Raw genomic sequence first — 16,678 nt, forward strand, 5'->3', positions numbered from 1 at the left:
GTACCAGAGCAGGTGACGTCACCGCCCTTCCCTGTGATAGCAGGACCACAGCTACTGGGCTGTGGAGAGATCTCTCTTTAGCTCACGGGGCTGGGTCGCTGCAGAGAGACGCGGAAGTCCCGGGTTCGAGCCCCGGACAGTGTGGGGCCGACCTGATGCGGCAAGGGCGCCCGCCTGAGCCCCCGTTGCGTTACAATACTATTAGAAACAGCAGTGTGGTGGCGTGGTGGCCAGCAGTAAGTACTGCTGCCTCAATGTTCAGTTTAGCCTGGGAACCATTCTGTATGAGGTTGCACATTCTCCCTGTTTGGGGGATTATGTGTGGAGTTTGCATGTTCTCCTTGTGTCTGTGTGAGCCTTTTCCAGGTGCTTACCAGGTTACCAGGTTAACTGGTTTGTCAGATTGTCCCTATGTCTATGTATGTGTGTATCCTGTCCAAGGTGTCCCTTACTAGGACCATTTGGTTATCTCATGGACAACGGATAGCTAACCTGGAATAGAACAGTACCAGTAGGTTTTTTAAAAAGGTATTGTTTGACTCTAGCCTTTCCTGTCCCTCGCACTGCAGTTGTTTTTGTTTACAGCTCTTTAATTATAGAAACGCATCAATTAGCAATCAATCAAACATTGAACAAATTGATTGTCCAAGCATTCTGCAGCATGGATCAGAATCACCTGTGTGTAGACAGGGAGTCTATAAACATTGTGGAGGAGTTCAGACATGCATTAAAGACACCCACTTCATGGACCTGATAGTATATTAATATTAACAAAATCTTAGTAAGCCTTTATTAAAACCAACAGTATTTTTTGTATTCTAAACGTACATCCCTAATCATATAAAGGTTATATTAACTTAAGATATGTTACATTTTTAAATCGTATACCAAATATGATGCATATACTAATCTTAAGAAAAAAATGTAGGTTATGAGTGAAGTTAGTATTATATTTATATGTGTGGTTTCCCTTTCCTGCAAGTCAAATGACATTGAAAGTTTTCAGCAGCTGGCAGATTACATGTTCAGTGCAATGTTCAGTGTCTGGTGAGCTTCATACCATTGTAACATATACCTGTTCGTTGTTTTTACCCACAGGAAGCTCAGCCACCCGAGGGAGGAGCCAGAGCAGAGGTAAAGGTGGTGATATTAAGCTTCGAAACAGCTTTGTGTATTGTGTAATTTCTGAAACAAATTCAGTTAATGTGGTGTTGTCTCCACAGTGATAACATAATAATATGCCTGAATAATATTCAGGGAGTGTTTCTCCCCCAGTAAACAGGTTTATATGTGAAGAAATATTTGATATAAATGAAAGAGACCTGAAAAGTAAGTCTGAAAAGGGAATATGCTGTGATAATTCTATCTTCCAATACTTTCATTGTTTTATTTACTAGTTTAGCATTTTTTGAGGAACTTAAAATGCTTAATTGCCCACTTTCAAAAACATACCAGAGTTTTTCTTCTGTAAAGGAAGGTACAAGGCCATTTAAGGATGTAAGAGGCTGTAAGGATGTACAGTAAGAGGCTACGGATTCCACCCGCACACTTATTCGAACTGTTTGCCCGTATTGTGTGCGTTCAGAAACTCTTTCTTCTTTTTCAGAGAGTGAAATCAGAGCAAGGCTGCAGAGTGCCTCTCCATCTACTAGATGTAAGTACAGAGAAAATAAGGAAAGGGAGTTTTGAAGATAGGGGCAGCAGTGAGGGTGGTCAGCATGTGTGCCTGACCCTCCCCTCCCCCCCTCCGGGACCTGTCTTTCAGGGACTGAGTTAGACGATGTGAAGAGGCTGCTGAGGGGAAGCCGGTCCGCCAGTGTCAGCCCCACGCGTTCCCCCTCCAACACCCTGCCTATCCCCAAAAAGGCAACTGTGGAAACAAGGATCGTGACTGAAGGTTCCCAGACAGGTGTGTCTCAAGCAGGACCTGAGGCAGCACTCCCAGTTGAGAACGGAGGGTAATATTTAGAGGGCCAGTTGAAGAAATTTGGAGTGTTGGTTATATTACAAAAACCCTCTTGCTATGATATTTTTGATGGTCAGGAAACTAGAATTGAATTATGCTAAAACTCCTGAAAAACATTTCAGTTTCCAGTTTATTTGGATCTTCCTTTATTGTCACTTTAAATTATGTTTCCTTTTTTGGAAATTGTTAGACTTTAACATACTATAGCAGGCTTCGCTTTTTTTAAATTTGTCTTTCGGAGACTGACAACAGCAACTCTGCAGTAGCTTGTTTCCGTGTGTTCTTTTACATTTGAAGGGAATGGCTCCTACTGCTCTTGCTAGCCCAGGGGATTATGTTACATTTTGATAGGATTTTATATAGGAATAATGTGAGCACATAACAGGTTTTACAGACCAAAGGAACCCTCTGATATTTATAGAGACAGAAAAATGATCTAATCTAATTTAGCTAGGGCTTTATGGTGGATATTTCCACATGATCACAGAGCACTGAATTCAATCTACTTTTCCACTGGGAGGTCACTCAGTACCCTTAAAACATTTATGAAGGTTGCTGTGGATCATCATGTCGCAGCAGAGCAAAGCACAGTGGAGTACAATGTAATCCATGTAAATCAGTGTTTTAAAACTTTGGGAAACCATTTCATTCTATGGAAAAAAATCCCAGCACAGCAAAGGATGTAAAAAAGGTTGATCCATGGTAAGGTTGTGGGGTATGTTTTTAAAATACCCACAAAAATCAGTTTTAATAAACTCTAAACAGCACAGATGGGCTGAATGGCTTCCTCTCATTTGTAACATTTCTTCTGTTCTTAACTCAGAAAAGTTGAAAATTGAAAGAAAATGGCTGGCATCTACAAGGAATACAAAATGAAAACACCAGTGTTTTTCCTATATTGTTTTCCAAATACCCACAAGATCACAGCTCCTGTTGAGAAACCAACAGACCTTACAGTAGGTCCTCATAATGCTCAGACAGGAACAGGTGTAACAGGCCTGTAAAATGTAGAAAGTGTTCTTTATTTCAAGAGTAAAACAGATGTTTTGGTCATCCTGACTGAACACATGATGTTTCTTAAATTGCAGGCCTGTTATTTGCTAGAGTAACTACATGGCTTTACTTGGTGTTGCAGTTTCAGGACAGTATGACACCACTATCCTGGAATCTGCCCTGCCTTCCTACACGTGGACGAGCTCCACTCTGCCCACTGGCTCATCCCTCATGAGTGGGTACGGCTTCCAGGCCAGCCCGAACAACCTGTCACCTGGATCGTCGCTTCTGAATACTAATGCCCCCTCCTCTTTATCCGGTCAGTCCCACCACACTGTAATCTAACAGGGTCTCGTGATTGGTGGTCTTCTATCAGAAAACTAAAAGTGTCCAGCTGGAGACTGCAGGAAGATAGATGAATCCTGCTTTCCATAGTAGGATTTTATTGTAATGTTCTAATCCTAGGCCACTATTTTTTCATATGTTTCATTAACTAAATAATGCACGCATAGTAATCAATTCCTTCAGCGGAACGTGTTGAAATGTGCTGTGAATTGCACTTTCAGTTCTTCTTCCAAGCATTTCTGTGTGCAGAGCAAGGCTTTGGGGTTTCAATACATACAGTTACAGTATGTTGCACACAGTGTCTGTTTGGGGTTTACGATGCTGTTGCATTTTTGGTTTGGGGGTTACCGCTTTACGGCACCTAGGTACCTTGGGGGGTGTTTTCAGTTCTGTGTCAGTGAAGAGTTATGCACAAATAAAGAGCAGACGTCCGCGAAACCTGTCCACCTCAGTGCCTGGTTTTCCGCGGTGTAACATATAGGATTACTGACTCCCCTTCCTTCTGTTGTGTGTTTGCCTGAATCCTTGCAGTGCATGGTGTCCCGAACAACCTGGCGCTGAGCCCCCAGCTGAGCAGCAGTCTGACCACCAGCAGCACAGGTCAGTCCTGCTGCTGCTCTGTACCCTGGCAGAACCACCGTGTGTCCAGCTCTGTATCACTGGAGCTCGCTGGGATCTTGAAGAGCTCCTTTTCAGTCGCGTCTGCTTTTCCTAAGAATAGAGCATTGGAGCAGAAACACATTATTGAATGCACATACTGCCTAGGTCTTATGCTCCAATTAGAATTCTCAACTGAGAAATTCTAAATGATATACACTTATATACCCCTACAATGAAAGCTTAATGTCTGGTTAGGATCCATTGAAAGTAAAAAGGAGGAATAAAAAGAAACAAAACAACTTTTCTGCTTAAAACCAGACCTGCAGAATGATCACAGTTGGGGAAAAAAAAGGTTCATTTTTTAACAGTACATTAAAATAATTTATGTTGGATATGACTGATTTCTTTAATATGCAGGGGATTTGCAATTGTATTATGTAGAACTAAAAATGATAATTAGAAATACTAAAGTTTAAACTATAATCGCTAAGGTTTGAACTTGCACGAAACCTAATATTAAATATCTCAGAATAAACTGGAGGATGCAAATCAAGATAAAATCAATATGTCACAACAGTCAGGTCATTAATTTATATGTGGATGCATAAGAAGTAGACTTCCCCAAACCACTTAAATAATTAAGTTAAAAAATAGTGTTTATGACAAAAGCATAACCATATTCTACTGGATCCTAAAAGTTTAGGTGTAATTTTACATTGTAAAATATACTTCTAAAATTGTATTAATGTATAGTAAGACACCTTCACATTTTCTTCTTTCTGTATCATATCCTTCCTCAGTGTATGGTGTTCAGAATAACCTGACAAACAGCTCCAGTGTCCTGGCCAATTCCAATGGGCCACACAGCCAGCCAGGTACGGTCTCATTGATTTTCAATAAAATATAGTGAGGTAGATATTGTTACATTTTCAAGCTTCAGTTTCTGATTCAGTGCCATTTGCTGAGCCTTAACAAATATGGCTTTCTCATACTATACAAATTAAAGCAAGGTTCCAAAATGATCCATTCTCACTTTATAATGGTACAGTACATGTGAAAATGAATTAGTTTGGCTGTCTTTTGTTCAGTTACTCTTACTTAGGGTAGAGATAAGTAAAGTTGGGATGAAGTACTGTAGTTGTAGAACACCAGGTATGTGACTGACACACTTCCACAGTGATCAAGCCACACAAAGCTTTGCTTTCCTTTATGGAAATGAAAATCATGCATGTAAATGCCTACCAAAATAAAAATTCAAATCTTTTTCAAGTCCTCTTCCACCAGATGATATATTTTCTTTGTTAATGAGTGAAATGCTAAATGTAATTGTAATATAATAATAATATAATAAATAAAATAATAATGTTGCATTTTCATGCATTAAATTGGAATGAAATGCTGTTTTTTTAAATGCAGTCATTTGTGAGAACAACAGATCTCTTGCATACATGCAAAATTTTAGTCTGAAATCCTTATATAAGATTTCCTCTATCTAACTTCTAATACAGAGAAGAATGAAGATCTACAGTATTATTTGAAAATAAGCGTGATATGACATTGCTTTAAAGTACATTTCCAAAGCTAATTAAAATCTAGAGGTATTAAGAAGAGCCCCGCCATTAAAAAGGTCTTCTTCAATGTGCAGCAGTACTAGAACAAACCTGTTTGTTCTCATGGGTGCTGTGTGTGTCCTTGTCTCACAGTGTACGGGGTGCAGAAGAATGTGTCGCAGACAGCCAATGGCTCTGCGGTTGTCAGCACTGGAGTCTCCACATCCTCTGGTGAGTCTGAAGAAAGGGCATAGGCACTGAGTGTAGGTCTGTTGAAGAACAATTGCCCACCTGGTGGAAGAATCCTGTTAGTGTCAGAAGCTATGCAGAGTGTTTAATTCTGTTGTGGTCCCTGTGTTAAATCTGCTTTTTGCGTAGCTGAACGAGAGGAATTAATATGGGGAAGCATCTGAGTGGTGCACCTTTTCACGTCCGCATGTAACCCTCTCTGGATTCATTGCTGGTTTATATCCCTTGTGGATGTCTACACTTCTGTCAGAACTTCTTTTAAAAGGTGTTATTTTCTTTGAATAGTTAATGTTGCTAACTAACTACTGTATACAGGTACAAATCTCACACATTTGTATTGTATGGTTAGGTATTTAATGAGAGGAGAATGCAGTGGACGGAAACTGCTGTTTGAGGTCAGTCCAAAATGTGCAGGCAGCCAGTGAGGGAAGGCCGCAGTCCCAGAGAACAGTGGTTCACGCCCTGTGTTTGTCCTCCAGGTGCTCCAGCTAGTCCCCACAATGATGATGTCTTCCGGAAGGACTACAAGTTCCTGCTGTTAGAGAAGGAGAATGTGCCCTCCAAGAAGGACACGGAGCTCCTCATTATGACCAAAGACAGCGGGAAGCATTTCACCAGCACTTCCATCGCAGGCGGTGGTGAGCACAGCTCCACGGGCCATTGACGAGCTGCGGCCCCACTCTTGTTCACTGTGGTTCAGAAACGTCAAGTAAAACAGGGGACCCTGAACACTACAGCTATTACTTTCTTATATCTTACTCAAGTTTAATTAGAGCTGAGTGTGTCTAATTTACTTATGACTTCTTGATAGTCATTTGACTTTATACTTTATGATGCTTTTTTCATAGCTTTAATTCAGTGTAACACATTCCGTAAAAATATAATATATTTTACATATAATACATATCTTAGAATTGTTCAATGTTTTTCCTTTGAGAGTTTTTTTTTTGGTGACTGTCAGAGCAAGGTGTTATTTTTTATTTAATTGGACCAAACCAGACAGGTATAAAATCCAGAAAATGTGTGTGCCACACACATTCAAAGACTAGTATGCTCATCGGGCACTGCCTGCTTCAGAGGCACACATAAAGACTGAAATAGGATAATAATGACAGCCAATCTTATTCCACAGGGTCCTTTTCAGATGATTCCCTGAAGAAAGAGAAGATGGTAGTGTCCAGCTCGTCAGATGCTGCCGCGTTGAAAGCTGACACAAATGCATACTGTAAGCACAACATTACCCATTAACGCAAGGAAAACTTACATGTAAAGATCACCAAAAGAACTTCATGTCACGTTCAAATTGCTCAGTGTTTTAAAAGAGAGTTGGTGATGTTCTAGCAAGTCAAAATGGACTAACTGAAATAGAGCTACAGATAAAATCACTGCATTGTGTGGTGGTTATTTCCTACCGTAAAAGGTTCCTTTTTCATATTAGAGTTAAGGATTTGTTGGTTTATAATAGTAAAACATTAACAAGACATTAGTAAACCTCTGGAAAACACTTTTTCTTTCAGATGGGTCTCATAAAGTATCAACCAAAGACAAGGCAACATATGCAGGTAAGGAATGTTCTGTCTACTGTATATCAATATATGCATGAAGAAAGTACTTTATTTCTTACACTTACTATATATACAAATTTATATAAACTGTATATACATTTTCCCCTTTATAGAAGAGAATCATGTAATATACAGTATTGTGTTATATATATTTTTGAGATTCAGGCAAGGTGTTTGAAATTCAGTTGATTGTATTCCCGTATCGGTTTATGATTTACATGCAATACCTGATATTGTCACTAAAAAGAACACTATTTATTGCTATGAACATACCTGCATTTTATCTTTAAATGGTCCTCAATAATTATAATAGAATCACCCGATAATATAGCAGGTATGTCTCTCCTAGGTACATAACAGAAATTATGGACATGAAGTGCTATAACAATGCTGTTGTTTTAAAATTTTGGACAAAACAATAAGGAAAACTAAAGCAAGATTAAACACAAGACCAAAATCAATTCCCTGCATCTTTATGATTTCCTTTACAAACTTCTCCTACACTACAATTTTATGTTTTTCTCTTTCTCGAAAATAAAATCTGGCTCAGTACGTTTTCTTTGTGTTGAATGCAGTGATGAAGGCAGAAATAATTTAAATGATGTAATGTGCTGAGAAAGCAAGCAGACAAATAAACCTAAAAAACAATAGAGTGAAGAATACAATGTCTTTAGCCACGTGAAAAGGAAAGCTAATCCGATTTGTGGATCAATGTGTCAGTATCCAACACCTTCAACCAGGGAGTCAAACACTGGGCCCTACTATCCATTGCTAACCAGGTCTTAGATACAACCTGCTGTTTTAATGTTCAATAGAGTTCACATTTCACAGTTAAGTAATAGCCTAGACGTTTGGTTTTGGCAATGTAGAGGAATAGATTTGAAGGACAAGTATTACAGAAAGCATTAAAGCTCTAAATACACCTCCAAAGCCAGCACCACGTTTTAAGTATGACATAGTGTTTATTTCCCCTCTCCCCCTCTCTCCTGCTTCCCAGAGATCCGCAAGGACAAGGACTATGATGACGGAGGCGGAGGTGGCGGTGGCTGCTGTGGAGGAGGTGACTGCTGCAGCTGGTGGAAGTGGCTGCTGGGATTGCTGCTGGGGCTCCTGCTGCTCCTCGGTCTGCTCTTTGGACTCATTGCTCTGGGTAAGACAGCTGCGTCTGTTGGTCAGATCAAAGAAACTGAATAGAACTGCATTCAACAGCTCCTAGAAAATGTAAGCAGATTTAAAATTTAAAATTTCAATTATATGCATAATTGTTTGGGTTCCATGCCATGAAATTGTGAGGGATTTAATTCCCCTACTTTCCTCCTTGCTGATGGTATCCCTGATGGTGTGCTGCAGCGGACGAGGTGAAGAAACTGAAGTCGCGCGTGGATGCCCTGGAGGGTTTGTCGTCTCGTACCAACTACTTGAAGTCCGTCAATGTTATCGACCCTCAAGACCCGGCCTACTCAGACAACCGTGACAATAGCATCAACCTTGGCGCTGGCTCTAGCACCGACAGTATGTCATTGCAGATGACAGTCCAGCAGATGCTGAAGTCCGAGCTGCAGTCCGAATCAATGAGATGTACGTACGGGGCCTGCCTTCTTGCTTTGACCCAGCTGGCTTAATATAATTTCTCATTTATGATGTTCTCAAGCACATCGCATGACATTTCTTGCTCCTGCTGTTCAACTATTCTAACAATGCTGTTCTAACAATGGTATGGCTTTTCTGAAAACCAGGGGACAACTTTTTATATGCGTGTTGGCAACACATTTTCCAAAAACCAAGTACTGCCGCTAACCATGTGTATAGTATCCAGTCTGTCTCTGCCTGCTTTGCCCCTCTGTTAATATGAGCTGACAGTTCGTAAACGATCGAAGCATTTTTTTCTGAAATAGAGTCCATTTATGTCCTTTTCCCTTGTTCTGCCTATGCGTGCTGACGGTCTCTCTACTTATTTTCCAGCAACACTTGCTTCCGTAGTCAAAGGAGAGAGAGGACAACCTGGACTCAAAGGTAAGAAGATATTTAATATAACATTTCAGTATTAAGAAACAGTGGCAGTGCAAGTTAGAGATGTTAAGTATAAGTTTTTTGCCATTCTGCAATGTTAAGACACACAGATTTTCCAATGCGCAGATGCTTTTCTAATTACAATGTGTAACAGACAGAGGCAGTAGGTATTCTAGAGTTTATTGTTACTACAAGAAGCTAGCTAAATGGCTTAACTCTTTTTTCCAAAACAATATCAGTATTTTAATTACATTTTTAAAAATTTTTAGGTGATACAGGGGCCCCAGGACCTAAAGGTGAGTTATTTCTAATGTTAATGTTTGTGTTCACATTTCACAAAAGTTAAAGTGTTGCTTCTCTCTTTGTCATCTGGCCAGTGAAGGTGTCTGCTGTGTAAACCAGTCTGCTAATTCATTTTAATTTACTCCTGTTACCAAAGGGGATCTTCTGATTCAAGCACAGCTTCGTGTATGTCTGCTTGTAGATCCTCTGTGCAGTATCCGCCTTACAGTATGTCAGTTTCAAATGCTGTGTTTGTGCATAGTTAAATCTGACCATTTTTATCAGAAAACTAAACAATATGAAACCGAAGAGGAAATAAGAGGCAATGATTATAACTTTTGAAGGAAAGTCCTCTTTGAAGGCTATTATTTTTTGCTTTTTACTCACATTTGTATTAGGAGGAACACTCACGATATTTTTAACATAAACGTTTAATATAAACATGCTTGTATAGTTTTTACAAGTATTAAGGTACAGCATTAGTTGTTTTACAGAAACTCCTTTAACTTTAACTTGCATTGTATGCTTTAATTTACCATATTGCTGTCTTCCGCAGGTGATGCTGGCTCCCCTGGCATACCAGGTGAGAACATCACAGTCAGTTCTAGCCTTGATATTGGACTTTATTTAAAATGCGCTCTTTTATAGACACGCCGGAAACAATGGAAATGCTTGAAACATGCTTATTTTTTCAAGGATGTATTTTACTGACTACAGAAATTTAACTTCTTATATCTCATGTCCAGGTCTTCCGGGTGTAATCGGACACACAGGACCACAAGGGCCCAAAGGCCAGAAAGGCAACTCAGGTAAAGGGAGAGGGTGAACGCTGACAGCTGACGGCTGCCAGTCTCTGCAAAGCTGGATGCTTTAATGAAGGGCAGCGTCTGTTTCAGATTTTGTTGTAAACCATTACTGTATAGTAATGTGCATTATTTTCACCTTACATTTTAATAGAGTTCCTTACAAGAGCAAAGTCTATACAATCACCTATATAATCACCCTAGGAATCAACTTAAAAGTACTCTTTTTTAACCACAAAAATAACTGCCTTTACCATATTTGCCACAGAGGTTTTAGCTTGAAAAACTGTCATTTTATGAATACATCTCGCAGGTTCTCCAAATATTCCAGATAACCTACCGCCATACTTTGGTACTGATCTAATAGCTTTGTCTCAGTCACATAGTGTAAATAAATTCCAAAAAGTGATTTATCCCAGGCAGCCCATTTCTGGTCAAAGCAGCAAGCCTTTGTCCTGTTTGCAGGTGAACATGGAGCAGAAGGCCCACCTGGACAGAGGGGTCGTGAGGGGCCGGCAGGACCCCGTGGAGAGCCAGGACTGCCTGGGTTTGGAGAGAAGGGAGACAAGGGTACGAGTTTGATGGACCTCTCAAAGGCTTCTACAGGTTCTGTGTACTAATAGAGCATGGTGTGGGAGCTTGATACACTACATCTGGAGCTGAAAAGAGGAACAGTCACTCATACCAAAGTATTTTTCCAAATTTTGAGATTTTAAGCAAATTTTTATTTCCTTGACCAATTTCCATGTCCTCAACTTTTAAATGCTTTTTTCTGAGACAGGTTCCATTCCAGATGTCATTGTCATTTATATTCCTTTGAATTATTTCACACATGCAAACACACGTGAAGGCTCTTCAGATCATGTTGTTTTTATTTTGTCATTCAGCTTCGAATTCGAAGAACAAGCCATGGATCATGATTCTGCTTCTCAACTCATCTTATGCTTCTTTTCAACTTTAAAGAGATCTTAAAACTTAAAGTGGCAAACAACTGGACAGCTTTAAAAAATGCAGTACAGTTTTATTGGAAGCCTTAGTTTGGTGCTGATACAGCACTATGTCAGATGTGTTTGGTTTTCCTATAAAAAACTTACATAAACTTGATTGGTTTTGTTGACACCTGATGTGCGATCTGTGCAGATTCATGCAGGTTTTGATTTGATATTTATCAAGACACAACCGTTAGGGAAAGCAGAAATGTATTCATACCCTTTAAGGCTCTTCTGAAGCTCTTCACCCACAATTGTTGGAAATATAGAAGAACCTTTCATGAGGCTTCTGAACTTTGACCTTTGCTCTTTTAAGAATGCTCCTCATCTTACCTCTGTGCTCACAGGTTCGACTGGTGAACCAGGAATTCCAGGGCCTCCTGGATTAGTTGGTCCTATGGGACAGAAAGGTAAAACCTTCTCCATTGTGATAGTTGATCATTTTCTTCCGAGGAACAAGTTTGGTATGTGTTGTCAGGATTTATAATATAAAAGGAATTCACTTCTTGTTCCACAACAAGCTTCTGAGATATTTTAGTAAGTCTTTCACAAAGGATAAAGACAAGGCTCAAACAGCTTCAAGACTTAAGCTGTGTATGTACAAAAATTACGTTTGATGAATTCAGGGTGATGAAAAGAAGGGAGCTATTTGTCAGCTGTCAAAATTGGTTCTTGGTCCTGCATTCAAACAAAATCTTCATGTGGTTCATCTTCAAGAGGATGATAAGTTGAGTGCCCTCCTCTTGTTTGTTACATTTTCCTGCTCTAACAAACTTTCCTCCCCAACATCTTAGGTTCGATAGGTGCTCAGGGTCCTCCAGGAGTGCCAGGTGAGTGACTGAAATGTTCATTTCCTTCATTTGTTAGTGAATTCATTTTGAAGATATTTTGAAAGTTATCAGTTTGCCTGTACATTCTGCACTGCTCTTTTCTCAGGTTCACCAGGCCCACAGGGTTTCCGTGGTGAGGCGGGAATGCCTGGTCCCAGAGGTTGGTCATTGATACAAGCCTTCAAGGGGCTGTGTGCACATAGAGCATGTTTCTGGGAAAAGAAAAATATGCTATTATTACTGGCCTGGATATCAGACCTTTCTTTAATAAAGATATTGGACCTAGTACATCTTCTGTATCACAAGGCTAAGCAGCCCTTTTTGAACTAACTCCTTTGTCTTTCAAATATCCAGTTACTTCTAAATGTTCAATTGCCATCCAATTTCCTTTGGGATTAATGGCCTCTTTACTGGACTTCACTCTGCACACCAAATTGATGCCCTGCACACACATTCTTGACACTTTTCCCTTAGTATACATTTTCAAGTGGCCATAGAATCCAAGCACTCCATGCACTATTTCCAATGATTGTTAAATTACTGCAGGTACAGTTGGTACATTGTTTTAAAGACTCAGATGATCTTTACTCCCTCTTGGTGGTCTCTCACCCACACTCAAACTTTTACAGAAACGCAAAAGCTCTCACAAAATAATATACTTTGTTAACTTGAATGAGATTCTGGCTAAAGAAGAAAATAACCACAAGCCCAGATATCAGCATTTCTGTTTTTACATACCTAAATAAATCCCACACACAATGTGATATGTATCTCATACAAAGGAGAGAATATGTCCTGGTATTTTGTACAGTTCTAACATAAATCCTTGCCTTTCTCTGCAGGAGAAAAGGGATCTGCTGGGCCTTCAGGACAAAAGGGTATGTTCATTAGATGGAAATAAACAGTCATATCCCATCTCAGGTTTATGGATCAGTTCAGTAATATTCAGAACTCAATCTACAGTCAGTGTTAATTTATACTATTTAACGTTTATATTATAAAAAGTCTGACAATTTTCTTAAGTCTCCTAGCATTTTAAGGCACATCCTATATGGATTTTGGTCACATTCCAATATGTGAAGAATTAGTGCACACATTCTGAGTATTAGTGTAATTAATGGGCCAGATTCAGTCTGCAGTGCTGCATCTGGTAATAAGTAATAATAAGTCTTAAGTAAGGCTGACATCTGCTTCCTTCCCCTGAACTCTAGATGTCCCCTCAGAAAGAGACCTTATTCTCAATGGGTTGAATCAAAGCCATAATATTTATGAATAAACTTTCTATGAGTAAATGAAGTATCAAGAGACCTGACCTTCTCTATCCCCACTTTCCCCCCTAAGGGTTCAAAAACGATACCCGGGCTTGTTGAACTCTGAGCACCATTGTATTATCTTGATTTTGCTATTCTTACGCTATGGCTGATCCGATGAAGTAATTCCCTGCTGTAACTGATTTCTGTTACTGCAATCTTTATTTGTCTTTATCTTGTGCAGGAGATCAGGGTGAGAAGGGACCTCGTGGACCTACAGGTGTGTAGTGGTGCTGCCAGCCACTATTGTTATTTTATGTCCTCATATTGTATTATAAAGCACTCATGTTACATGAGATAGCACTCCCCCAGAGGCAGTGAGTCAGATATTGTTAGACCTTCAAAGCTGTTACTTGAATGTAACTACGGAGAGTCTAACTTGAATTGTTTCTGAGCTTCTAATTTTTTAAGTCCTAACCTCAAAACAAATGCAGTGATGCCCTTTAAGATGTAGTGATGATGCCAGCTATTCTGTGATGCCATCCTAGGCTTGTCCTAATCCAGACATGACAGAGAATGCAAACTCCACCAATTATCTGAATTGCCTCCAAATTTGATTCTACACGAGATACAGCCAGAATCAAGAAAATAACCTTTTCCATTAAATCATTTGCATGATGTCCCAAACAAACCTTTTGAGCAAGAATCAGAATGATTATCTGAACACGGATGTGAGGAGGAAAATGTGTTGCACAATAATGTTGCTTCACTGGGACTTCGGCTGAGCTCTAAAGGAGCCGGTGGTCTTTTTTCCCTCAGGTGACCCGGGACAGAGAGGGCTCCCAGGACCAACTGGGGAGGCGGGACCTAAAGGATCTGCTGGTGAGTAAGAGGAAGAGAGAACTGAACCAATACTGAGAGCACAGAGTCTGAGTCAGCCTTTCATACAGTACCTGCATGTACAGTATGGCTTGACTCCACATTGCAATGTTTTAGATTTTGTTTAATTCTTGAACTGCTAAGAAGAATACTTCTAAAGCAGCTTAAATTTGGTATTTTTGATTTACTAAAAATACGAAAGGTAGTGCTAATAAAATAACTACATTTAAAAAAAGAAAAAGAAAACGTTGTCATGCTCAAAACAACTACATTATATCTGATTTGCAACAGCTCATACAGTTAATTTACACTTTGGTGCAAGTTCTTTGAATTAATGTAAGGAGGACAGTTAGTACTTACTATTCACAACCACAGCTAAATGGTGTGAAATGTCTGTGGTTTTCTCTGGATTTTTTTCACAATTGTATTTTTTTTCTTTGTGGTGTTCACACAGGTCTCCCCGGTAACGATGGACTCAAGGGCTCCAGAGGTAAAGCACAAATTCTGTTTCATGGAGCATCATATTATTAGATCTTAAAAACAAAAGTACCACAGTTGACTTGCTCAGATAGGAACTGCATTGCCAGGTGAGCTGTGCCCACAGTAAGGGACACTGATGTTTCTGTCTGCTTTTTAGAATATTTAATCATCGGTGTGTCAATGTGTTAAGTTAAAGGAGTTTGACTTTATGCTTAACTCCTCTAGATGAAAATACACCTGTGTCAGACTTGGTTTTATAAGCTAACTGGAAAAATCTCAACATTCTGAAACATGAACACAGCTTGATGGGCTTTTAAAATACATCATGTAGGTGACCAGGGACCAATCGGATTGCCAGGAATCAGAGGACCATCAGGCCCTCCTGGAGATGTGGGCCAACCAGGTACCAGCTCATCTCATTGGGTGTATTACTGTTTTCAGCCCAAAGGCCCCACAAGCCTTTGTGTGTGTTAAGGTGTTACTGTACAATTGAAATAAGCTCCACACATACAGTATATAAACCATCCTTCATCCAGCTTTGATTGAAGATTTGCGTTCATTGACTTGGTTGCAACCTTTTTAAAAATATTTTTATGTTCACTTTTTTTAATAGTTCTACCAACAAAGCAAACTGATCTGACAGCATCTAAAGACAAACAGAAGAATCTTCTGTTTTAATTCTAGCTGAGGAATGAAAAAGGAGTTACTCTAAAGCAAACACAGCAATGTGTATATTTTGACCAATTGAAAACTTCATAACCACATGAGACAATAGTTTTCAAGTTCTATAGCAGTACTTAGTTTTGTGATTTCGAGAATCTGTTTATTGATACTGCTTTCTTTCCCTGCCAGGCCTTCCTGGATTACAAGGACCACCAGGTACATAAATACCCATAACAACAGTACACATAAGAAGTGGGAATGGTCCCTACCTTGATCTTGACAGGGGTTATTCCTCATCACATGTTATGATGGCCAGACAAGTAAAATATATGTGGCTCAGTAAGATCATCATTACCAGATTAGCAGATTAATATTCAGAGTGATCAAGTGTACAGAGAAGGATAATGTGGATAGATTTTATAGAGTAAAGAGTGCCACTAACACACTGTACGGTATATATACAATAACACATTGCCATGGAAAACAAAATGGTATTTAACCTTTAAATTAAGGTTAAATGAGTACTTCAGGGTTGATGTTTCTAAGAAACAAGTCTGAAAATGACTTCTTGCTGCAGGACTACCAGGAAACCCAGGCCAGCCCGGAGCTAAAGGTAATGTGATAATTAATGTAATTACTGTATTTATATGAGTAATTATTGCTGATTATTACTGTTGTTAGTGGTGGTAACATTTTTGTAGCCTTCTAGTGATTTTACTGTGGCTTACTGTATGTGAAATTATCCTATGCTGTCCTAAATTATTCTATCAAACTCAATTCTTTAAAACAAATGAATATTTATAATGATACAGAAAATGTTATATGTTCAATGAGGCCAGGAACTTGTGTATAATATACAGGCTAATCTTAAATTCTTAATACAGAATGTCATTTTGGGGGTTTTTAAGTATGTGTGTCATGAAGCTGTGGCTTACCAGATGACCAGAGGTCTTGAATAGACAACAGTTTTTAACTGGGAAGTGCACAGTGCTTTCCTGCTGTCCACTGTTAGCTGGTTTATCAGTGAAGCACAACAATGTTATTAAGGCTGCCAAGGTCAATGTCAGACTGGCTGTGATATGTGACTAGACTGATGCTTTCTTTTAGGTGATGCGGGTGAACCAGGCAAAGTCATTAATGCAGGTAAGAAAAAAGGGCTGCTTACCAGCAGCTTAATTCTCATCTTGCGTGACTAGAAACCTCAGACGTCAGAATTACTGTGAG

General features: G+C 39.4%; 1 protein-coding gene across 1 annotated transcript in view; it reads left to right on the plus strand.

The window, feature by feature from the left end:
- The window catches only part of col17a1b (collagen, type XVII, alpha 1b), a 45,166-nt gene that overhangs the window by 11,570 nt on the left and 16,918 nt on the right, over window positions 1-16,678 (plus strand). Inside the window, exons 7-34 of the mRNA XM_088917571.1 lie at window positions 1,099-1,134; window positions 1,607-1,654; window positions 1,766-1,909; window positions 3,102-3,278; window positions 3,836-3,904; window positions 4,705-4,779; window positions 5,608-5,685; window positions 6,183-6,341; window positions 6,836-6,928; window positions 7,221-7,265; window positions 8,266-8,418; window positions 8,619-8,846; window positions 9,231-9,281; window positions 9,548-9,574; window positions 10,117-10,143; window positions 10,307-10,369; window positions 10,829-10,933; window positions 11,700-11,762; window positions 12,147-12,182; window positions 12,289-12,342; window positions 13,025-13,060; window positions 13,677-13,712; window positions 14,252-14,314; window positions 14,766-14,801; window positions 15,123-15,194; window positions 15,644-15,670; window positions 16,032-16,067; window positions 16,562-16,597. Coding sequence (XP_088773697.1) covers window positions 1,099-1,134; window positions 1,607-1,654; window positions 1,766-1,909; window positions 3,102-3,278; window positions 3,836-3,904; window positions 4,705-4,779; window positions 5,608-5,685; window positions 6,183-6,341; window positions 6,836-6,928; window positions 7,221-7,265; window positions 8,266-8,418; window positions 8,619-8,846; window positions 9,231-9,281; window positions 9,548-9,574; window positions 10,117-10,143; window positions 10,307-10,369; window positions 10,829-10,933; window positions 11,700-11,762; window positions 12,147-12,182; window positions 12,289-12,342; window positions 13,025-13,060; window positions 13,677-13,712; window positions 14,252-14,314; window positions 14,766-14,801; window positions 15,123-15,194; window positions 15,644-15,670; window positions 16,032-16,067; window positions 16,562-16,597 — 2,073 coding nt within the window. The remainder of the gene's footprint in view (window positions 1-1,098; window positions 1,135-1,606; window positions 1,655-1,765; window positions 1,910-3,101; window positions 3,279-3,835; window positions 3,905-4,704; window positions 4,780-5,607; window positions 5,686-6,182; window positions 6,342-6,835; window positions 6,929-7,220; window positions 7,266-8,265; window positions 8,419-8,618; window positions 8,847-9,230; window positions 9,282-9,547; window positions 9,575-10,116; window positions 10,144-10,306; window positions 10,370-10,828; window positions 10,934-11,699; window positions 11,763-12,146; window positions 12,183-12,288; window positions 12,343-13,024; window positions 13,061-13,676; window positions 13,713-14,251; window positions 14,315-14,765; window positions 14,802-15,122; window positions 15,195-15,643; window positions 15,671-16,031; window positions 16,068-16,561; window positions 16,598-16,678) is intronic.

The sequence above is a fragment of the Atractosteus spatula genome, chromosome 5 (genome assembly GCF_055471065.1).
Source record: "Atractosteus spatula isolate fAtrSpa1 chromosome 5, fAtrSpa1.hap1, whole genome shotgun sequence".
NCBI lineage: Eukaryota > Metazoa > Chordata > Actinopteri > Semionotiformes > Lepisosteidae > Atractosteus > Atractosteus spatula.